The following is a 21,541-nucleotide window of genomic DNA, read 5'->3' as shown; positions in this document are numbered from 1 at the left end:
CTGGGGGGAAACAGCAGCTCAGAGAGGCTCAAGGGACCAGCAGCTCCCTCTGTGGCCATTCAAACATTCATTCACTCGTTCATTCACTTCTTATTATGGCTCTAAGCTTTATTAAATGCTCCGTGGGGCACTGAAAACACAGATTTGGAGGAATCCAACCCTGCCCGCCACTGTCAGTGCTGTGAGGGCCTCAGGGAGTTTCAGAGGGTGGGAGGGTGTTTGTCATCAGCTCACAGCCATTAGGATCCATTAATAAGCACCTAAACCATCCTCCAGTGGAGTAACAGGGAAGGCATTTTCTGCCTGACCTTCAGAAAGAATTTTCTAAACAATTTCAGCAAGAAGTTACTGTTCCAAAATTGCTGGAGTAATTAATTAATTACTCGTATTTCACGAGTATAAGAAAGTACCTTCCCCATAGTGACAGGAAAAGGTAAAACATCCCTTGTAAAAACAGCAGAAATTGCTACATGAATTTACACCCTCAGTGGATTTTGCTTGCTCAGAGTTGTGTGCAAGATGAATAAAGACAAAACCAGGACACGGGCTGCACTCCTATTAACCACAATTCCTATCTGAGCAGATTCTGGTGGGTGCCAATGGCTCTTTTAAAAGCCTCAGGCTCCTGTGCAGGACACCCCACTCACCTGTGGGAACAGAGGTCGTTCTTCCCTGACTTTCTTCAGACAATCTGCTACGAGCCTCTTCATGGCCTTGGGGCAGTTCTTGTACAGCTTGCTGAGGTCTGGGGACGCGTAGCCCCGGCCAACCATGAAAATGATCTGAAAAGCAGCAGCACAAAGGGCAGCTCACAGCAGGGGCCTCACCGTGGGCAGCTTCAGTGCCCCCAGGTGATGAAACCCAGTCCCAGCAGGCACCAACAGAGCCCTGCAGGCCTGCCTGGGAAGGACTAAAGAAATATTCAATATTCAAAGGCCGGACTACAGTTACTGGGCTTTTTTCCTTTAGTAAAAAGCTCCAAATCCAATCTTCCTGATGTAACAGCAGCATGTTTAACACCAAAAGGGGAAATGTCCCATAACTGCAAATGTATAAACCAGTATTTTACTGTGCAGCAAAAGCTGTAACCTGGGAATAAATTAACAGGGCACTTCAAGGGTTTTTTTCCTTTGAGTACCTGCACTGTCAGTACTGAGGTGAACATTCAGTTACTGCTGAAACTGAGCAGGCTGTGAACACCACTGCAGCTGCTTTGCATTTGTATTTATCCTGCATTTCTGGAGGCCAAGGGGATGTGCCAGGAAGGATCTGGGGTGTTCCCAGAGGGCTCCTCACCTGATCTCTGTTGTTGATGTGGGAGTAGGGCAGCTCTCCTGTCATCAGCTCATATAACACTATTCCATAGGAGTAGACATCTGACTGGAAGCTGAAGGGGTTGCTGTCCTGCATCCGGATCACCTCGGGGGCCTGGCAGGGGAAAACAAATTATCAACAAAAGCAGAGTGCACAAGAGGAGGGGAAGCACTGGGGAAGCAGAGCCAGTGAGCTCAGCTAGAAATGAGTGAGCAAAGGTACCCCCAAACCTTTGATGGGTTTACTCATGGTTCTGGGGAAGGTCAGGCAGGGCTACTCCACATCTTATTAAAAGCACAGTTCAGAGCACACACAAAAAATCAGTGCTTCTGGAACTTTGTTTCAGGTGATTTTACAAAACACAAACCATTCTTATCCAAGCATCTTAATATTTTTAATACACATTTCCAGATATACTGGCAGCCCCAAATATTTAAAGTAACTCACAAACCCCCATGGAGAACCCCTGGGTGATTGGTGCCTACTTTTAATTAATCTCTCCAGCACTTCCATTTTAACTTGTCCTACACCTGGAATAAAAATTCCAGCTGCAGAGGAATTACAGACTGGAATGTTGAAGGGACAGATGCATGAGTATTTGAATATTTGAAGGCAGGGAATGTTTTGCTCACCATCCACAGGATGGAGCCCGTGGGCTGCTCCACCTGCTGGGATCCACTCCACCTGGATTTTACAGTTGCCAGACCAAAGTCTCCTATTTTCACTGTGAGGCCTTCATGAAGAAATATATCTGTGGTTTTGTTAAAGAAACTGCAAAAACTCCAGTCAACAGTTCTGTATTTTCTGAGCTGACTAGCAAGTGCTGCTTGTTTTATTTAAACCTGCTGGGAGCTGTATGTGGAACAAAGGAAAAGGGATTTTATGGCAGCCACGCTTAAATTAACACTGAACTCTAAACCAGAGCAGATGTTCCTGCATTATTTGTAGATTTATCTTTATGGTGAGCTAGGACAGGAATCAGCAGTTCATTACCATCCATGGCTGCAGCTCCTTAAATAACTGAGAAAGGGAAACAGCACAGAGATCTCACAACTCAAAGTAAAAAAACAAAAACAATTACAAGGAGAAGTATCAAAATAAAATCAATTTCAATGAAGGCAGATCTCCTGAGATTTAACTATGGTTTTAACTGGAAATATATCCACAATATTTATCTCCTTCATGGATCTGTTACTGATACCAGCACTTTCTTTGCTGGGGTTACTTTAAGAAGCTCTCATTTAATGATTTCACTTGGGAATGTCTTAAGTTCAGAAAGGTAACTCAGAAATATAAACACGACTGAATACTCATTTCCATGTCAGGAGCACAGCTAATATATTTCATATATATTATCATAAATTATATAATTTATGAGGAATCACAAATTTCTGGTCTCCCATACACTAAAATCATTGGGGATTTTAACTGAAAATGGAATCCACTGACATTTTGGAACTACTGAACTTGGCAGATTTTATTTTTTTTTTTTTATGACATTTGCCAAAACATCCTGCTCACATCTGATGGAAGGAAGCCCCAAGTCCTGCTGGTACCTCCATGGATGTTCTGCTAATTTGGTAATTCCAAAATTAGGCATTTCAAAGGTGAGAGACATCAGCTCACACCGTTTCCATTCCAGATGCATTACTAAATTGGTATTTTTGCACAAAATATAATGGTAAAAGGCTGCCTTTTCTTGAGTTTAAAGTAAGATTTTTGGCTTCATTTCTGCCAGTCACGTGAAGAGTTCTAAATATATTAAAAATATACAAGGAACAGAAACAAACCCATGTGTGCACACAGATGAAGAGGCACACACACCTCCCACCAGGGAGGAGAGCAGCATTTGGGTACCAGAGGGCTGAATAAACCCCATTTAAGTAAAATAAGAGACTCCTGGAGCACAACTGTTGCACATCTTTATCCCAAGTGTGGTAAACAAGCACAGATGTTCTGTGCAAATCCTTGCTAGCTCATCCATAGGCATTGCCCATTAGTAGTTATATTTTTAAATATATTTAAAATAGCTATTGCAACCCCCACAGAAAGCTGCACATTAACAATAAATCACTCCCTCCCTGCAGAAAATCAAGGTTCAGGAAGGATACTATTGGATTTCATGTCTCTGTGGATGATGTTCTTTGCGTGTAAATAGCTGTGAAGGGAAAAGCAGAAGAGCCATTAGCAGGGCTGCTCACAAAAAGCATTTTCATTCCCCACAGACACTTTATTCCATTTATTACACACCCAACCCCTCCACACACCTCTGGCTTTCCAAGAGTCTACTCTGGGAACAAAGAAATGGAGCTGTGCTCAGGGCAGTAAAGAAATGTCAGGAAGGAGAGGCACAAGTTCCATTACCCCTGGAAAACTGGGACTGTCCTCATATCCTCAAATCCATACCCCGTGCTGAAGCTGAGTGTTCCAAAGTGCCTCCATTTGATTGTGCCCTGTTTTCTGGTGCCTGACTGCAAACCTGGGCCCTGTTCTACAAAACGAATGAGCTCTGGCAGCAGCAGCTGCTTCTGTGCTCCCAGCACCACAGCAAGGGCTGGAAGCAGAGAGGGGGGCCTGGAGCCACTCAGACAGCTGGGAGTGCTCCCAAAAACATCTGGGACAGAGCAGCCACCCCTCACCTCCCACAGCATCACTCAGTGTGTGCCAAACCCTGCAGTGACACAGGGGAGGAAAAGCCCCTTCACTCTGTAATCAGAGCAGGATTTCATCTGCTGCACCACAGCAACGCCCCAAGCTGTAAGAGCAGACCAGCTAGAGAAAATGTGATAAAAGACAAGAGCTAAGGCAAGAACCCACGGGAAAAACAACGGAATGAAAGCACAGCCACAGCCCCAGTGTGGCCAGAAGCTGACCCTGGCCCTGCTCCAGCCCTGTGTGCCCCACTCACTCCATGCCCTGCGCGGTCTGGCGCGCGATGTCGATGAGCTGGAACATCTGGAACTTGGTCTCCTGCACGTGCAGGTGTTTGTAGAGGCTGCTGCCCTCGCACCACTGCGTGACAATGGCCAGGTTGTCCTTGGTCATGTAGCCCATGAAGAGCAGGATGTTCACGTGCCGGGTCTTCCTACGGGGAGCACCAAGAGAGATCAGTGCAAAAACGCTCCCAGAGTTTCTCAAAATGCACTCAAGGCTGAGGGGATTTCATCTCTGCAATCCTGGGGCAGTGTCTGAGTGAAGTCTGGGCTTAAAATAATTAAAATACACCACAGTTTCCTTTTTCTTCCCTTTTTTTTAACCTTTTTTTTTGCTTTTTAGTTACAATACTTCCTTTCAGTTATTTAAAATCAACATTTAAGAAAAGGATTTCTGAAAATTCAAAATGGTTTGACATCAGTAAGCAACAGTCACACTTGTGATACTAGATGATATTGGAATGACAGAAATCACCCCAAAAGCTGGGAAAAAGTGCCAGCTTTAGGTGGAAGACTGAATCCCAAGAGGAAACTAAAGGATAACTATAAACCCTAAAAGAATTATCAGATGAGGAAAACCCCAAAGGAATTATCAGATGAGGAGATGGTTTTTATGTATCTACTTTGGTTCTTTTTCAGTAGTAACATCACAGACACTAAAAAACCTCAGGATTTGAAAAGCAGAAAACAGTTACACTGAACAGTAAGTGTGCTTAAGGAAAAAAAATATTATGCTGCAATTTGAAGAGGAGCAGTTTAAGTGTTGTGTGGTGGTGAGGATTAGGGCAGAATTTATGAATCCTGAACAATGTGGGTGTTAAGAGACCACAAAAATACTCTGAACTACGACTGCCTTTTTTATTCTTCTCTGGAAATCTCCTTTTTGTGCCTATCACACACAGAATATTGGCCCAGAAGGCTCCAAGGAGGAGCCTGGGCTATCAGAAGCCAGCAGTGAAAGCCCAGCTCACCTCAGGACAGCCACCTCATTCCTGAAAGCCTGGAACTGCTCTGGGGTTGGGTCTACAACCTTTAGGATCTTCACTGCTACATCCCCTGGAAATAAAATCACCACCAAAGTTACTGAACATGCAGCTTTCCTTTCCCCTTCAAAATAACATTAATAAGCAACGTAATTAAAATTCCTCATTTGGGAACAGCACACCTCTACTAATTTGTCCAAAGGTCAAGATTTCCCTGCAGACAAATTTGTGTGGTATGAAGCAATTAATTTAGCTGAGTTTCAGTCTAATGGAAGAAGTTACTAATTAATTACTCACACACCTCCCTTCTATTTTTAAGGGCTATGTTTGGGTAGAATGCTTTTTGCAGGAAATATGTACACACACCTTTGTGGTTTTATTATCAAATTTAAATACTGAAATGTTTATATATATAAACTTCATTTGAGCACATCAGAAAACATCTCTCCTTCTTACATGAAACATTTTCTCATTGAAAAAACTCCACAGTTTATGCTGATTTCTTTTCCATCCTACCTGGAAATGAAGCATGATAATTAGGCCACAAAGGTTTTAAGAGAAGGTAAATATAATTTAACAGCAGGCTGTGGAATTTCCCAGCTAACAGAAAATAAACCTTTTTCAGAAAGCAAGCTGTGTGCAACATGGGAATGAAGAGATCAGTGGAGCGAGAATGGAGATGCAGCTGTGACATTCAGCTTTCGGTGTCTGTGCTTTGCTTTAACTCCAGTGCTGCTCCCACAAAGCTGTTCCTGTTTCTGCCTGCTGCCTTTGGAGGCAGATGAACCCCAGCACCCCTAAATCCATTTTCCCTTTGGAGGCAGATGAACCCCAGCACCCCTAAATCCATTTTCCCTCTGCCTTTGGAGGCAGATGAACCCCCAGCACCCCTAAATTCATTTTCCCTTTGGAGGCAGATGAACCCCAGCACCCCTAAATCCATTTTCCCTTTGGAGGCACATGAGCCCCAGCACCCCTAAATCCATTTTCCCTCTGCCTTTGGAGGCAGATGAGCCCCCAGCACCCCTAAATCCATTTTCCCCTCTGCCTTTAGTGGCAGATGAGCACCCAGCACCCCTAAATCCATTTTCCCTCTGCCTTTGGAGGCAGATGAGCCCCCAGCACCCCTAAATCCATTTTCCCCTCTGCCTTTAGTGGCAGATGAGCACCCAGCACCCCTAAATCCATTTTCCCCTCTGCCTTTGGAGGCAGATGAGCCCCCAGCACCCCTAAATTCATTTTCCCTTTGGAGGCAGATGAGCCCCCAGCACCCCTAAATCCACTTTCCCTGGGTTGCTGTCCCCCCAGATCACACTCACCATGCCACTTGCCCTTGTAAACTGTCCCAAAGGAGCCTGAGCCTATCCTGGTGGAGAGCATCACTTCACTGGCTTCTATTTCCCAGTAATAACTGGAATCTCTCTGGCCACGAGGCCTCTGCAACAGCAATTCACAGGGATTTCATTTTTAATCGTTTGTATTGTACACACACACAAAAATAATTAAGTTCCTTCACACAAATGTAAGACAACCTGAAACCCTGAAGAGTTTGTCCTGCAGTTTGGACTTTTGTTTTTCTCCTCAGTTTGGGAGGGGTGGTGTTTAACAAAACAACCCAAACTACAAATCACCACATTTTCTTGGATGTCTTGAACTGTTTATCACGAAGGTCTGCACTAGAAAATTAAACCCTAATCTGAGTTCCCAAAAGAACATATGTTTTATGATCAATTATTTAAAAACATCTGAAATATTTAAGAAAGCGGTTTCTTCAAAAGTACAATGCTAAAATTCTGGAACTCTTACATATCTAAATGGAATAAGCCAAACAGATGAGAGCAAAATTCTTGAATGTCTGAGCAAAAACTGTGAATCCCACTAAGGAACTGAATTTTCACTGTGAAAGCATAGAAGCCTTCAAAAATTTCAAGGTATTATCAATTACTATTCTGACTCTTCTTTCTTTCTCTCCACGCCTGAGTTTAAATCAAACCTTTGAGGGAAAAGTTGCATTTTGTAAAATCTGGTTTTCCCTGAGATATTTGACACCCCAATGAAAATGAAGGCACTGTCAATATCCACTTTCTGTGGAAACAGAACAGTTCAAACAGTGCTAATTAAAATAATTTTTAAATATATTAAAACTGAATCAAAAAGATGCAACCTCTAAAGATTTAAAAGGTAATCCTTGGACCTGCACTGACAATGTCACACCACTGCCTGAATTAATTTGCAAGCCAGAACACTTTGTTCTGAGTATTTAGAACCCAAGGCAATCATGCCATCATTCCCAAATTAATTACAATTAAATTGCTCCTGTATACACAGTGCAGAGCAATCCAAGATTACCTGCATCTTTTAGTGCAGAAATTCATTCCAACACACCGCTCCTCCCAGCACAGTTTAACTGATTTTTTTAATTAAAACAAGTATCACCATACTTACAATTTTGTTTTTTTCTTGTGTGTTAGATGCAGGGGCTCTCTCTCTTTGGGCTGGGACTGGGGTTTTAGGCTGAGACCAGCCAGTCGGGCTCATATTGTTAGGACTTCCAGACAGAGCAGAGGGTGAGGCTTTAGGACAGAAGAAAACAGTTTATGAACAAGAAAACAACCAAATCAAATGACACCAGAAAATGTTTAATTTTAGAAACCATACCTGATTCACTATGGCTTCGAATTGCATCCTGCAACAGAGAGGATGGAAAATGAAGTTAATAAATGGAAGAGAGCACACAAAGGACCAAGCAGGGCTGGTGTGGAAATTGCTGGGCCAGTTTTGGGAAGTGCAGTACAGCACTGGCCAGCAGCTGCAGGATTGGGGATTTGCTCATCACACCAATCCTGCAGGAAACCCATGCAATTTGTGAATTCTTACAGAACAGGGAAGAGAATCACAGCATATTGAAAGGACTGCTACCAAAAGGAAAGAAAAAAAAAAGACACAAAACAAGAACCACCAGCAGCAACACTGCCTGCATTCCCCCTGCACCTCATGCTTGTGTTCCAGGTGTGGACAGAGCTCCTGTCCCCAGGGGCAACTCCCAAACAGATTTTGGGTTTAAGCAGGACTTTTAAACCCCCCAAATATTCCAGCTCAATATCCATGGTGAAATCACTCTCCATACTACTTCAACCCCCAAGAAAGGCTCATCAAGTGCCCCTACACAAAGCCCTCTCCTTTTCCAAGCACATTCCCACAGGGAATTGGGCATTTGAGCAGTGTTTTCCCACAGGTCACCAGGACAGTGCCACAAGTGTCACCTCATGCCACGGGCACAACACAACTCTACAGCCATGCACAAGAGAGATCTAAGCTCTGACAGACAGCACTGCACAGCTTTTCTCACCTGCCATTTGTATTATCCCAAAGTACAAACAGGAAAGGGAAAATATCCAGGGACTGTGTAAGTACAAAGCAAGAACATGCACTACAGAGAGGTTAAACACTGTCAAAGTTAACAGAAGTCAATTCAAACTAACTAATTAGTAGAACAATAAATGTAAGATTTCATAGGAGGACAGAACAAGCCCACATTGCACTCCACAGTTTCAAACTAGGATTATCCTGAGCAGAGATTCAGTTATGAAATACATTGTTTTAGCTCATTAGTTGCATTCACCCAGGCTGGGCTAGGTACAGCATTCTTGCAGATTGTCACTGCTCCACACCTGAGTGGATTAAAATCTGCATAAACAACCAATCAAGAACTCTTCAATTTATTACTTTTGTTCATTTTCAGGATAATAAAACCTTTCAGAACCTGAATAACAAGTGATTTGTTTTGTACATCAGCCTGAGAATGTAACTGCTCTCAAGGAAGCTGGCAAAGGATAACTGAAGAACTTAAATTGTTTCTCATACTTATCTATATGAAGTTCTTACTTTGAAAAAGTATTTTTGAGCTTCAATGCTGATGTGAATATTTGCTTATTTGCTTCTGAATTCAACAGCAAACAAACCAAACCCCCTGTGCTTTAGAGCTGTCCTTACAACACAAATAACACCATCCCCCAGTGCTGTAGTCTGTCAACTTTACTTTGATGGGAAACAAAAACAGAACAACGTGTTCTTAATCTCAGGGCTTTGGATGGGTACAGTCAATAAAAATCATTTCCAGAGGGGAAAAGCCACACAATGGATGTGTTTTGAGAAGGTTTTGCTTTAAAGGCTGTGTGACCCAGTGCACTCTAATCCAAGCCTGTTCAAATTCAGAGGAGGATGAATTCAGCCAGCTCAACTAAACATGAAGCTCTTTATCAATTTGCCTCTTCCAATTAACAGCCTCCATATTTGAGTATAAACATGCTGGGAAGATTCTCATCAAATCAGCTCCAGATTAAACACTTCACGTGGACACTGCCATGGCTTACAAGTTACAGCAATCCTGTTAATCACAAGAAAACAACAGGCACCAAGGAAATACCTACTCTTCCCCTCAAACAAAAGCGTCTGCACCACGAGCTGGGAGAAGCATTCAGGCTGTTATTCTAGGCCAACACAGTAAGAGATAAAAGAAAAGAACAGAGGAAGTATAAAAAAGTATTTTTAAAACTCAAATGTTAGGCTAAATGAAAGAAAAAGTGCCCTAATTTGCTTGATAAATGATAATTTAAGTGCAGTAAAAAATTCAAGTGATTATTGCTGTGCAAATCCAGAGGTTCACTAGGATCTATCCCTGGGTAAACCACTTTTTTATGATGGTTTTTCACCTGGTGTACTAGAAAGTCTCTCCTGCTTTCTTTTTCCATTGCTTTGGGGCCTTTTAAGAGCTTTTAAGACATAACAACTATTTTTATGATAATGTGAAGAGCCAGAATAGAAAGTATTTCTGCCTTTACTGCTCTGCATAAAGAATAAAGAAAGCAATGTCTCCTAAAGACTCATCACTCTACCAAGGTCAATAATTCAGATTTCCTTGAGTGCTCCATTGTGGTTTGTGCCACCAAGGATGGTCAGCCAGGCCCCTGAAGCAGAAAAAAGGGCTGGGAGCCAAAGAAACCCAAAGGGAAAGAAAGGGAGGACACCCTTCCCCAGAAACCCAGCTGACACAAAGTCTCTGACCAAAAATGGGGCTGGAGCACCTTGGTTCTGTTGCCAAGGGCCAGAGGAATTCTCTAACTCACTTCAGAGCATCTTCACCTTTCACAGAAGCCACAAATCACCAGCTGAAGATGCAGCTGAACTCAGCAGTCAAAGGCTTTTGCTTGGCCTCCAGAGCTTTTAAACTATTCCAGAGGCAAAAGCAGCAAACAGTGCTTGCTCCCTCTTCCAACCCTGCAGCTCAGCACTTGCCTCTGCCAGCCTTTCCTGCACCAGTTTGTTAAGGTGATCACAAAACTGAATTAAAGAAACCCAACCACTTTGGGCCTGATTTCCAGGAGCTGTCCCTCACTGCCAGTCTAAGGCAGGAAAATACAAGAGAAACCTGCTTGAAGGCAAGAACAGCGGGAATAGTCCCAGACAGAGCTGGCTTCAGCCCACAGGCCCAGAACTGCCATTAATTCCATCCAGGTGCACATGGAGCAGATCACCAGGAAGCTCTGAGCTGAGCATTCCATGCCCAAGAACTACACCCAGACTCAGGGCCCCTTTAGTCTGATTTCAAATTAACACCAGCCCCCCACAAACCCAGACTTTGAAATTCAGAAGAACAGCTTTAGACATGTCTAAAAAGCATTTCTTCAGAAAACTTGAGCTTGTTAAGCTCCACCCCATCTTTATACACCCCTAGAATTTACCAATTACTCCAGCAAAGCTGATAGACTGCGATAGTTAATTATTAACCTCTTTAATAGAGTGCAAATGCCTCTCCTGAACTGTTCAGCACTCAGTGAGGCAGACAGTGAGAGAGGAGAGGCAGGAGGAGCAGCCAGTGCCCCAAGGATGGGCAAAGGAAGCCCCAGCTCTGAGCTCTGAGCCCCAGCGTTACCTCGATGATCCGGCTGTCCACAGGCATCGTGGTGCTGACCATGTGCACGTTGGGGGTGGATGTGGAGCGCTGTCTTTGGGACAGAGAGCCCTCAGAGGAAGGGTTGGATGGGTTGAAAGTGAAGGCATGAGGTGTAGAATACCTGTGCTGGGAGCTGAGGAGGAAAGAGAGACAAAGGGAGAGTTGTGGTTATTTTTTTTTCCCTCTGGCAAGTGAAAAACACTGTTCAATGTAACCTGTCCAAAAGCAATACACACACAATTCTGGTCAGAGAAAAAGCTGGGATTCACACATCAACTAAACTATTTGGTCAGCTGAAACATTCCCAGTTTGATTTAAGAAACAAATTTGAAAAACTTGAAGATCTTGTCAGCTCACATATTTCATTAGTGTGTTTAGCTGAGGTCTGGTTTTGCTGTTAGAATTTTGCCACAGTTCACCTCAATCTTCATCAAATCACATTTAATACACTGACAAAATACTGGCTCTGAGAGATGAATTCAGGACTGTGAAATTAAACAAACTGCTCATTCCAAGCCTGTTAAATGCACAGCTTAAGAGCTAAGCCCTGAATTGGTAAAGCTTTGCAAGACTGTTCAATGGTTTGCACAGAACAGCCAGCAAGGAAGTCATGAAACCCAACACCAGTTCAAAGGAGGCCAAGACTAAAATCCAGCTCAACAAAGAGTTATAAATCACAGCTAAGGCCACTCAGACCATAAGGATCCCAAAACACAAATGCATCTTAATGGAATGGGCCAGCCTTCACAAAACCCTTCAAAACATCTATAAAGCTAACAAGTCACTGTTCAACAACACTGGAAATAAGAGTAAGATGGCAAAGATCAATTCCTGATGCAGTTCCCATGAAAATAAAGAAATAAATACATAAAACCATTTCCAAGTCAGCTACGTGCTCTGTGCCTCATTCCTGACCAGATTTTTCAAACGGGTGCAGAAAAAACAAAAGCTGGCCTGCTCTCTTCAGCCTCTAGAATTTCAAGGGAAAGAACACAGGCACACGTTAGGGTCAGGGGACAGGCCCCTGGCAAAGGGACAAAGTTTCATTTCAGCACTTAAACCTACAGGAATGCTCTCTTTAGGTATCAGAATTTTCTTGAAGAGGAGCATATTTTCAGTTCCCACTGTTCTCTCTATAAATTCCTATCTGTCATCATAGTATCAGAGCATTAACTTAGTTATGGGTGTGAATCATCCACCACGAGACACAAACCCTCAATGCACACTACCTGATCAGATAACATAAAATTAATTCACAAAAATACCAAAAGGGAGCCTTGGATTTTCTTAGGCAGGAAAACAAAGGTCTGCAAAAAGCCTTTCATACTCTACCTTAAAAATTTAAGGCTAAAAATTGAAAATATGTGAAATCTCAAATCAGTGCTCTGGTGCATCTAAGAACAGGAAAGAATCATCTGTGCTGAAGTGGTGCTGCTGCCTTGCACATCCATCCCAACCTTCCATCAGACTGCTCTGCTTTGGAGGAGCTGGGGGTCTCTGGTGGCTTTGGACTGATTGTTTTGAAAGAAGTGTATTTCCCAAAAGAGAAGTGACAGGAAATACAAGCTTACCTAACAGGTATCCGGGAGACAGACTCCCGCATCCGTCTCATTGTCAAGGGAGGTAGTGCAGGGACACCACTGTCACTGATATTTGAATTTGGGAACAATCTGAAATATCAACAAAAACAATTACAACTTCAACTGCTACACTACCTCCTGTACAATGCTCCTGAAAGCTCAAGTTTGAACGGGCTGTTTCTTTGCAGCATGATGAACACATTCCTGTCTTTACATTATGTTTTTCCTCTGTGTACAGCTAAAACCTCTGCCTTCAGACTCCCAAAGGAAAGTTCTACGTGTTCTTTCAAAACTTGAGAGACAAAATCCTTTTATATCAGACTTGAGATTTTCCTGAAAGGGCACTGGACATAATTAAGTTCTATTAAAGCCAGGTGCACCAAGTGGCACAAGTCATCCTGACTCTCTTCAGAAAATGCAGAACTAGGTGACCAAGTTTAGTTATAAAAAATACAACTGCTAAGACACATAAAAACAATTACAGGCTTTCATACTTTTGCATTATAGGACTTCTAAAAATGATTTTCAACTTTTTGTAGCTGGTATTAGGAAAGCATTATCCTCCATCTGTTTTCTCACCATTCACCATTTTCCCCAGTGTCAGAAGCTGAGGTGTAGAACACCAGTATTTCCAACAGCTAAAATCCAACTGAATCATGGCCTGCTTTATTCCTAACATGTGTTGTGTGAGAGGAATTGCTGTCCCCTGTTCAAACAGAGGGCACTGGAGCAACTGCCTGCTCGTTCCAGGTGTTTGTTTGCTTGTCCCAGCATATTAAAATCCAGAGCAAGAACAAAATGCAGCTGCTGTGCACGGCCTTGTCCCCTGGGAACAGACACTCATTGCTGGCTGTTTGACGAGATCAATCCACAACTGCACACTGCTCACAGGGACTGCCCTCCCAACACCCCAGAGCATCTCTGGGATCAGACACAAACCCAGCTGCCACCCTGAGAGAGGAGCAGTCCTTACAAGAGCTGCCTGATGTTGCTCCAGTCCACACACATGGTTGGCACCTTGGTGCTGCAGTGCTCGTGGAATTTGTAGCCACACGTCTGACACCGAAAGCCATTGAGCAGGAACTTCTGGCAGATGTCACAGAAGGCAAGCTTCAGAAATGTCTTCCGAGCCTGGAAAACACAGCAAGTGATTAATCTGAGCTAATTACCTCTTCATTAACCAAGATTTGGATTTTCAGAACCCAGCAGGAATAATAACCAGCTAAAATGCTATCAGAGCCCCCATGTTGCTACTGAGCTTAAAATCACACTCAAATATTCTACCATGGATTTCCAGTTTGGTTGGAAACCTGGAAAGTTTAAAAACACTGAAGGCTTTATTTACAAAAACCCAAACAAGGAAAGGACAAGTGTTCTGTCAAATAAAAAAGCAGTTTTTTTGCTCAGCAAGGTGACAGAGCTGTGTGAGCCACGAGCTGGGGTTTTTGTTTGTTCTGAGCAGCACCAAAGAGGTGAAAGAGGATCAGACTGGAAGGCCCACCTCATTGTTTTTACTAGCCAAAACTCTTGGTGTTTATGACTAAACATTATCCTTTGCATGAGAAATAAATTCCTTAGTAATCAAAATAATCTAAGGAATTTCTGCTTTTTTAAATGGCAGCCTACTTTGTTTTTTTAAAAGATTCTGAAGTATGAAAAAATGTTAAAGTGAACCAAGGGATTTCTTCACCCAGAACCTACTGGAGAAGAAGGCTCCAACTTTCAGCTTCTTCCAGATGTGGAGAAAAATATTCATTTTCTGCTGACTGCAGATGACATTTTCTGTAGTTGTTTTTTTTTAATGTAATGTGGAAGTAAAGTGACTTTCAGGTTTTGTAAATCAACCCTAACCTTTCTAATGGATGTAAATGACAATCCTTTAGGATTTAGGATTGCCACAATGTATTTCTAGAACAAAACAAGAAAAAAAGCTAAACTGTGGGAATAGAGTTCCTTCCTAGGGAGAAGACAATAATGCAAAGTAAAACTGTTGGAGTTGGGCACTCTCTTTGTAAAAAAAAATTTAAGATTTTGAAAAATTAAAAAACCCACAAAACCACCTTCTATTTCTTTTTTATGGAATAAATAATCCATTTTTGAGAAGGAACTACAAAGTAAAGCCTTTTGTTCCCCCACAGAACACTGTCAAATTACAAGGCAGCATTAACTCACACAATAATGCCATGACCTGCACAATTAACAGCACCTCTGAATATCCAGTACAAATAATAAATATTGGACCATCAGTCCAATAAAGCTGCTGAACTTCTTTAGCCTTTTTTGACTGATGAGCCAGAGACTGAAAATGCAGATTTTCTCCCTTTTCTGGACTGTACAGACATGGGTATCTTGCCACAACAGTTACAGACATAGGTATTTACATAAGATAAAAATGGCAATCATCAGACCTGTGAAGAACATGCACAATGTGAGCTTTGACAGCCTCTGACACCTGCAGATCAGCAGTGTGATGATGATGAATGAATTCTAGCATTTCACCGCAAATTGATACTTGGGGAATGTAATCTGTGTGGAACAGGGGTGAAGGAATCAACCACAACTTCTGAAACCCTCTGTGTCCAGAAAGCCAAAAGCTGTCAAATGCCCAAAACATTCTTTGGCCAGACCTGTGGTTCAGCTGCTAAAATCCACACCAGAACTCAGAGCAGGAAAAGCTTACAAAATTGTGTGTGGTGAGTGGGACGTGGTCAAGGAAGTCCACTCGCAGCTCCTCTCCAATCAGGGAGGCAGCATCTGTGTTCCAATCCAAACGCACTTTCTTTCTGAAAGAGAAAATGGGGACAACAAAATCATTCTGGAGATAAGTCTGGCCTCATCAACAGTTATGTTTTGTGAGTTTTCTTGAGTAAACTGAAAACAAATACCCAAAAAAGCATGGCTAACCTCTTACAGTGAGGGCTAGATAGATCTCAGGATCTTTCACTCAGAAAATCAGAAGCAACTTGGAAGACATTGCAAGTCACCTCTTCTTCTGCTCATTTTTAACATGTTATTTATTTTTAAAATATTTGACATAAAGCACCTGGAAGCTTTAATGGAGCACAGAAATACCCTTATAAATATAACAGAAATGCTGAGTGACAGACTCAGTGACACAAAAGCCATCAGCAGGTGCTTGGGCACTGACAGGTGACCCCAGAATGGCCTCAGCTGCTCAGAGATGTGACCCAACAAAGGCCTGAGGTACAGGGAGCTTTAAGCCCAAGCCTTAGGAGGTGTGAAGTTAAGTGCATTAACTCCATGAGATACCTTCACTCCCTCAGCCTGTAAAACAATTATTTGGTATTTAATAGCAGCATCCCCGCTCCTACAACAAAAATAAGGAATATCTGAGGTGAGACTGAAATCCAAACACTGGGAAGTTGCAGAGGAATGCAGAGCCTCAACACTGAGCACACAGAACCATTCAGGGAAGGGGGCTAAGAATCACTGACACCGAATTGAGCAACTACAAAGGCAGCACAGACATGCACTCACATATGAAGGAAGGCATCACTTCATCTAGAGCATGGCAAAACCCTCACCAAGGGGCTGCAAGCACTGGAGTGAACCCCTCCATTCGAAATATTTTCAATATTCAGCTTTAAAGCAAAAATGAAATTGCCAATACAGAGGAAGCTGACTGAGTTACCCTAGAGGAGGGCAAAGAAAGCAACGTGAAGTGTTCACAACCAAACTGTTGTTAAAAGAAATTACCCAGAGGGGGAGAAAACATTACTGCTGCTATTCCAAAGCCAAGATTTTTACACTCTCTGGGAGGAAATTTCACTCTTACCCTTTTGGTTCAGCAAGAAGTCGAAAAACTGCACAGCATTCTGGCTGCAGACCTCTGACTTTCAGTGCCTTCATGAGACAGTCATGCAAGGTCATCCCATTTCGCACATTCACCTGTGAGCAAAGGGAAAACAAACAACAAAACTTTTAGGCAATGACTCCTCACTTCCTCTAAGTTTTCCCAAGAGTGGAAGACCATTTTCTCTAGAAGTTCCAGGAAAATTGGACAAAGTGCACTTTTGTGCACTCCTGCAAAATGATGTTCTGAAGCCATTTGCTAACTTCTCAGTTTCTTACAATGACTGAGTTTCCATGAAACAGGATTTCACACAAGTAAGCAGCCTATAGAAGGAACAGAAATGCAGGCAAATGGAGTTACCTCAAGCACAGAAAAAGAATTAATTTAGATTTCAGGGAACTTTGGGTAAGACTATTATTAGGCACACTCAGCTCCAAGAAACTGAACAGAAGTGTTCCTTCAAAAAGCTTCACGTCGGCTTTAACCCCCACATTGTGGGCATCCAAGAGAGGAAAATGACAGAACTGTCACACAGGCTTCATTGTTTAGGTGAGCCAACAATGACTTTTAATGGGGAATATGTTCACATGCATTAAAAAATCCACAGCACTGAGGCAGAGCAATACAGCTTCTCAAAATACAGATACAGCTCCCGTTCAAAATCAAACACATCCTGTAAAACCAACCAGCTGCCCTTTGGAAGGCAGGCACTTCTCATGCCAGATGCAGTGTCAGCAGCTGGAACAGGCAGGGTTTGTGAGGCAGGGGCAGCACAGACTCACCACGGTGCGCTGCTTGTTGGGCAGGAACACGCGGATGGTGTTGCTGGTTTTGGACGTGTCCGAGATTTTGCCGTCGTCGGAGGCGCGGCGCTGGTACCCGAACTGCTGCACGATGGTGGGTGAGATACAGTTGGGGCCATCAAAGACAGAATCCTTCAGCCCAAACCCATTGCTGATGGTCTTCCAGGCTCCCTGGATGTGCTCCATTGGCGCGGCCTGCGGAGGATGGGGACAGTCAGGGACATGGCCCTGCCCTTCACTCTCTCATGCTGCCCTCTCCTCCCGACACGCCCAACCTCAGCCTCCTCTGGAGTGTCTGAGCTGCCCTGCCTTGTGCTGTGACCAACTACAGGGGCAGGGGACAGCTCACCCACAGCTGCACCACCAGCCTGACCCCTGAAGGCACTGGGCATCCCACACACACACACAGCACGAGGAATAGACGTGGAACTGCTCCCACTGCACCCCAGGGTCACGGCAGCACTTCACCATCAGGTTAATCTACGTAATGAGTGTCTGAGGGGCTTTCAGAAAGGTGGGCAGATTCTACAATCAGAGAATATCCCAAGCTGGAAGGGACCCACGGGGATCATCAGTGCAGGCCCTGGCCCTGCACAGATATCCCAACAATCCCACCCTGGGCACCCCTGGAGCTGTGGCAGCCTCGGGGCAGTGCCAGCACCCTCTGGGGCAGAACCTTCCCTGAGATCCAACCTGACCCTCACAAGAGCAAAGACTTCTGTAGGAGGCCAGCACTGCAGTCCTGTAACCCAGATGTGCCACACAAGCATTAGCCCAGACTTAAGAAAGCAGACTCAACAGGAATTACAATAAAAAGAACTAATTAAGGAATCTATTATTAACACTGATTTTGAGGCTTTGGTTATTTGGGGTTTTTTTAATACTATCACAATTTACATAGCGTGAAACAGCAAAAAAAATTTCTCAACCCTCACAGCCACTATGCTCAGTTATATTTCAGCATAAATAAAGCCTGGGAGAACTGAGATTGTTCAGCCTGGGAAAGAGAAGGCTCCAGAGTGACTCAGCTGTAACCCTCCAGTATCTGAAGGGAGCCAAAAGAAAGACAGAGAGGATTATTTACAATTAACAGGACAAAAGGAATGGCTTCAAACTGACAGGGAGTAGGTTCAGATGGGATATTTACATGGGATATTGGGAAGAAATTCCTTCCTGTGATGGTGGTGAGGCCCTAGCCTGGATCCCTGGCAGTGCCCAAGGCCAGGCTGGACAGGGCTTGGAACAGCCTGGGACAGTGGGAGGTGTCCCTGCCATGGCAGGGGTGGCACTGGATGAGCTTGAGGACCCTTTCAACCCAAATAATTTTATGATTTTACAAACATCTTTCAGTGCAAGGACACCAACAAGCCCCTGCACACTTCCAAACCTGCACACGTTTCTGCACACGCAGGGACAAAGATAAAGGTACCACTGGATTTTTCCCCCAGCTATCCCAATTGCAATGCAGCTTGAACTCCAAATTATACTCAAATATCCTATTCAAAATTAGGCAAAACCAAAGTCTGTACTGAAATCAAACAAACTAATTCAGAACACTCAGCACTCTGTGACTGAACACCTGTCAGCAGCTGCTCAAGTCTCATTTCATGTGTGGTCCTGCACCTCCCTTGTTGCAAATTATCTGAACCTTCCAATGCATTTCCTCATGTTTATGTCAGAGAAAAGCCAGCAGTGTTTGTTCCAAAAGTTAAAACAATGGAATTCTTGGATAAAAAAGATCTCCACTAACGTTAAGTGCCCATTCTGGGGTGCCCAGAAGGCTGAACTGAATTTCAGAGTGTTTTCCTTCACAGCACAGCTCTGAAAAGCCACAGCAGATTTGCAGCTTCGGTCCAGACCTAAACCCAGGTCTGAAAGGAAATGTAACAACAAAGTTCCAGAGAAAGGTTTGGTTTAGGTGAGGTCACCAACACCACACGCAGAGCCCAGAGCAGAGCCCTCAGCCTCAAAGGGAACTTTCAGTCAGTTCCTGAATATCTCCTTCACTGACAAGGTACACAGTGACAACACATCCTCACCTCCCCTCCTGCCAATCCCTGCCATTCCTCAATCCATCACCTGTGCATATCCAAAGGTTCCAAATATTTAATTGTCAGTACGATTTAAACTCCATCCCCAATCATCTAACAGGATTGAGATATTTGGGGTGGTTTTTTTGTTAATCTATGGCATATAAATGAGAAGAGGTTTATATTTGATGTAAAACAGGAATAAGGAATAGCAAGACACACACTTTCTGAAATATGGGAGATAAAATTGAGGAATACAACCAAGTTCACCACACATAAGCACCTGAAACATCTCACAACTCCTAGGCACCAGAAAGGTGAAAAACAAGTTATGTTCAGTTACAACACCCATATAATTCACATGGCAGCTGAAAGAGTAACTACTGAGATGGCAGTAATAAAAACTCAGATAAACTGTTAGATAAGAAGAGAAAGATGAAACCCAGAGAGCTTCTCTTAACTTATCCCCTATGGGAAACTCCTTTGTTTCATCCTTCCAGGTAACAGATGACACTAAACAAAAAGAGGAGCTCCACTTGATTTTTCTGCTGAGCTAAGGAATAGCAGGACAGTCATCCAAACCTCCTTGTCCCTCCTGATGTAAGTTGACAATACCCCAACATTACAGCCTTTATATTTAATATTTTGATATGCTGCCAACACTTCCTGAAACATTACAGAGAAAGCAGGAAATGACAATTCAAACTTGCATTTTGACAAAAGATAAGCTTCATACCCACAGAGCTCCTTCCCTGCTCTCGGGGTATTCTCTCTCCCAAACACTGCACACTGAAGCACAGCCTACCAGGGAAGATCACAGCAATGTATTTTAAGGTTGTTGCACACACAGAAAAACACAGACAGCAACTGCTCTCAGCCTTCTGTGGATCCAAATGTCAGTTCTATCTTTAATGAGGCATTTGCATCCTTCTCTCGCAGGATCTTTGCCTCAGTAAGTGCTGGACAGTCTCAGAACCGGGCATGTCTGGCACAGCCCTCCCCTCCAGCAATGCCCTGCTCTCTCTTGCCATCAGCGGGGTTTTGCTGTCTCTTTGGGCTGAGGATTGAGTCCCTGGCAGTCTGGGTTTCAGCACCGATGTTCAGAGTTCTTTTCCTAGGAAATGGATGTCCCACACACCATCCTTAGCTCCCCTAACCTGAGGGCTCTGGTGCTACTCAGGAGCCAGCACTGAAGGGAAAACACAAGAACAGAGGTCAGACCCAGCCTGGAGCTGACAAAAACCTGCCGAGAGGCCTGAGGGTGCAGGGGCACAGGAGAAGAAAGGGAAGTTTAACAGATCTGCACAGGCTCCTGGGGAGAGGCAGGGAATCCCTGCTGGAAAGCTGCTAAACCTGCTCTGGCACCCACTGCACAAGGGCTGGCAGCTGGAAAGGTGGAGCTCCTTGAGGAAACCCAAACTGTCCTGCTGCTGACTCCTGCAGCCATTCACAGGAGCCCCCTGAGGGTACCAGAGGTTCCAGGGCCTCTTCACTTGGGCCACCAAGAGTCTGGGTGGGAACACTCAAATTCTGGCAGAGCATGGACAGCCACACTCGCTTCTCAAGCCTTAATCCACATTATTATCATGGAAGAACAGCCAGAAAAGCTGCTGCTTAAGAGGTGATTTCTGAATGACTTACACCTTTCTCCCACCCTCCTAGTGCAAAGAAAGCTGGCTCCAAATTTATATAAATACATACAAAAGCATCCCCATGGAACTCCAGAGGCTCACTGCATGCACAGGTAGGAGAGAAGAGAATTAATATGGCACCTAACTGAGCACCTTAGAGCTGACAGAATGTAACATTTAATGACACAACCTAATACTGCACATCCACACAAACCACTTCTGGCTCATTCAGAGAACCCTGAACTGGCACAACAACAGAACAAAGCAGGGGGAACATCTCTGGACTCAAGTCTGAGTCCACTTTAACAGGTAATTCATGTGCAGTGTCCTGGAACCTGGGCCCTGGAATCGATTTTATCCCCTCTGGGTATTTTGCTCCAAGCAATATTCGATTAAAGGCATTTTTACTCACTACTCTCATTTACTCCAGCACCCCCAACATCCACACCAATTCACTCCAGTGAAAAGATGTTTGAAACTCTGTTCTAAAGAGAAACATT

The 21,541-nt window shown here is 43.7% G+C and overlaps 1 protein-coding gene across 5 annotated transcripts in view; it reads right to left on the bottom strand.

Annotated features, from left to right (window-relative positions):
- RAF1 (Raf-1 proto-oncogene, serine/threonine kinase) overlaps positions 1-21,541 on the bottom strand; it is a 61,918-nt gene that overhangs the window by 1,087 nt on the left and 39,290 nt on the right. For 4 of the 5 annotated variants that reach the window (XM_063411827.1, XM_063411828.1, XM_063411829.1 and 1 more), the window contains exons 3-17: positions 17,360-17,575; positions 16,560-16,672; positions 15,444-15,546; positions 13,737-13,894; positions 12,755-12,853; positions 11,163-11,316; positions 7,889-7,916; positions 7,676-7,803; positions 6,550-6,667; positions 5,219-5,303; positions 4,223-4,399; positions 3,426-3,472; positions 1,947-2,065; positions 1,297-1,428; positions 648-782 (exon numbers count right to left, since the gene is read on the bottom strand). In XM_063411827.1, the coding sequence (XP_063267897.1) occupies positions 648-782; positions 1,297-1,428; positions 1,947-2,065; positions 3,426-3,472; positions 4,223-4,399; positions 5,219-5,303; positions 6,550-6,667; positions 7,676-7,803; positions 7,889-7,916; positions 11,163-11,316; positions 12,755-12,853; positions 13,737-13,894; positions 15,444-15,546; positions 16,560-16,672; positions 17,360-17,566 (1,803 nt within the window). In that variant the 5' untranslated portion in view covers positions 17,567-17,575. The remainder of the gene's footprint in view (positions 1-647; positions 783-1,296; positions 1,429-1,946; positions 2,066-3,425; positions 3,473-4,222; positions 4,400-5,218; positions 5,304-6,549; positions 6,668-7,675; positions 7,804-7,888; positions 7,917-11,162; positions 11,317-12,754; positions 12,854-13,736; positions 13,895-15,443; positions 15,547-16,559; positions 16,673-17,359; positions 17,576-21,541) is intronic. The other variant, XM_063411830.1, reaches the window with a different exon arrangement.

Source organism: Prinia subflava, chromosome 14 (genome assembly GCF_021018805.1).
Source record: "Prinia subflava isolate CZ2003 ecotype Zambia chromosome 14, Cam_Psub_1.2, whole genome shotgun sequence".
In the NCBI taxonomy this organism is placed as follows: Eukaryota; Metazoa; Chordata; class Aves; order Passeriformes; family Cisticolidae; genus Prinia; species Prinia subflava.
Note: the sequence above shows the minus strand (reverse complement) of the source record. Positions and strands in the feature narration are given on the sequence as shown.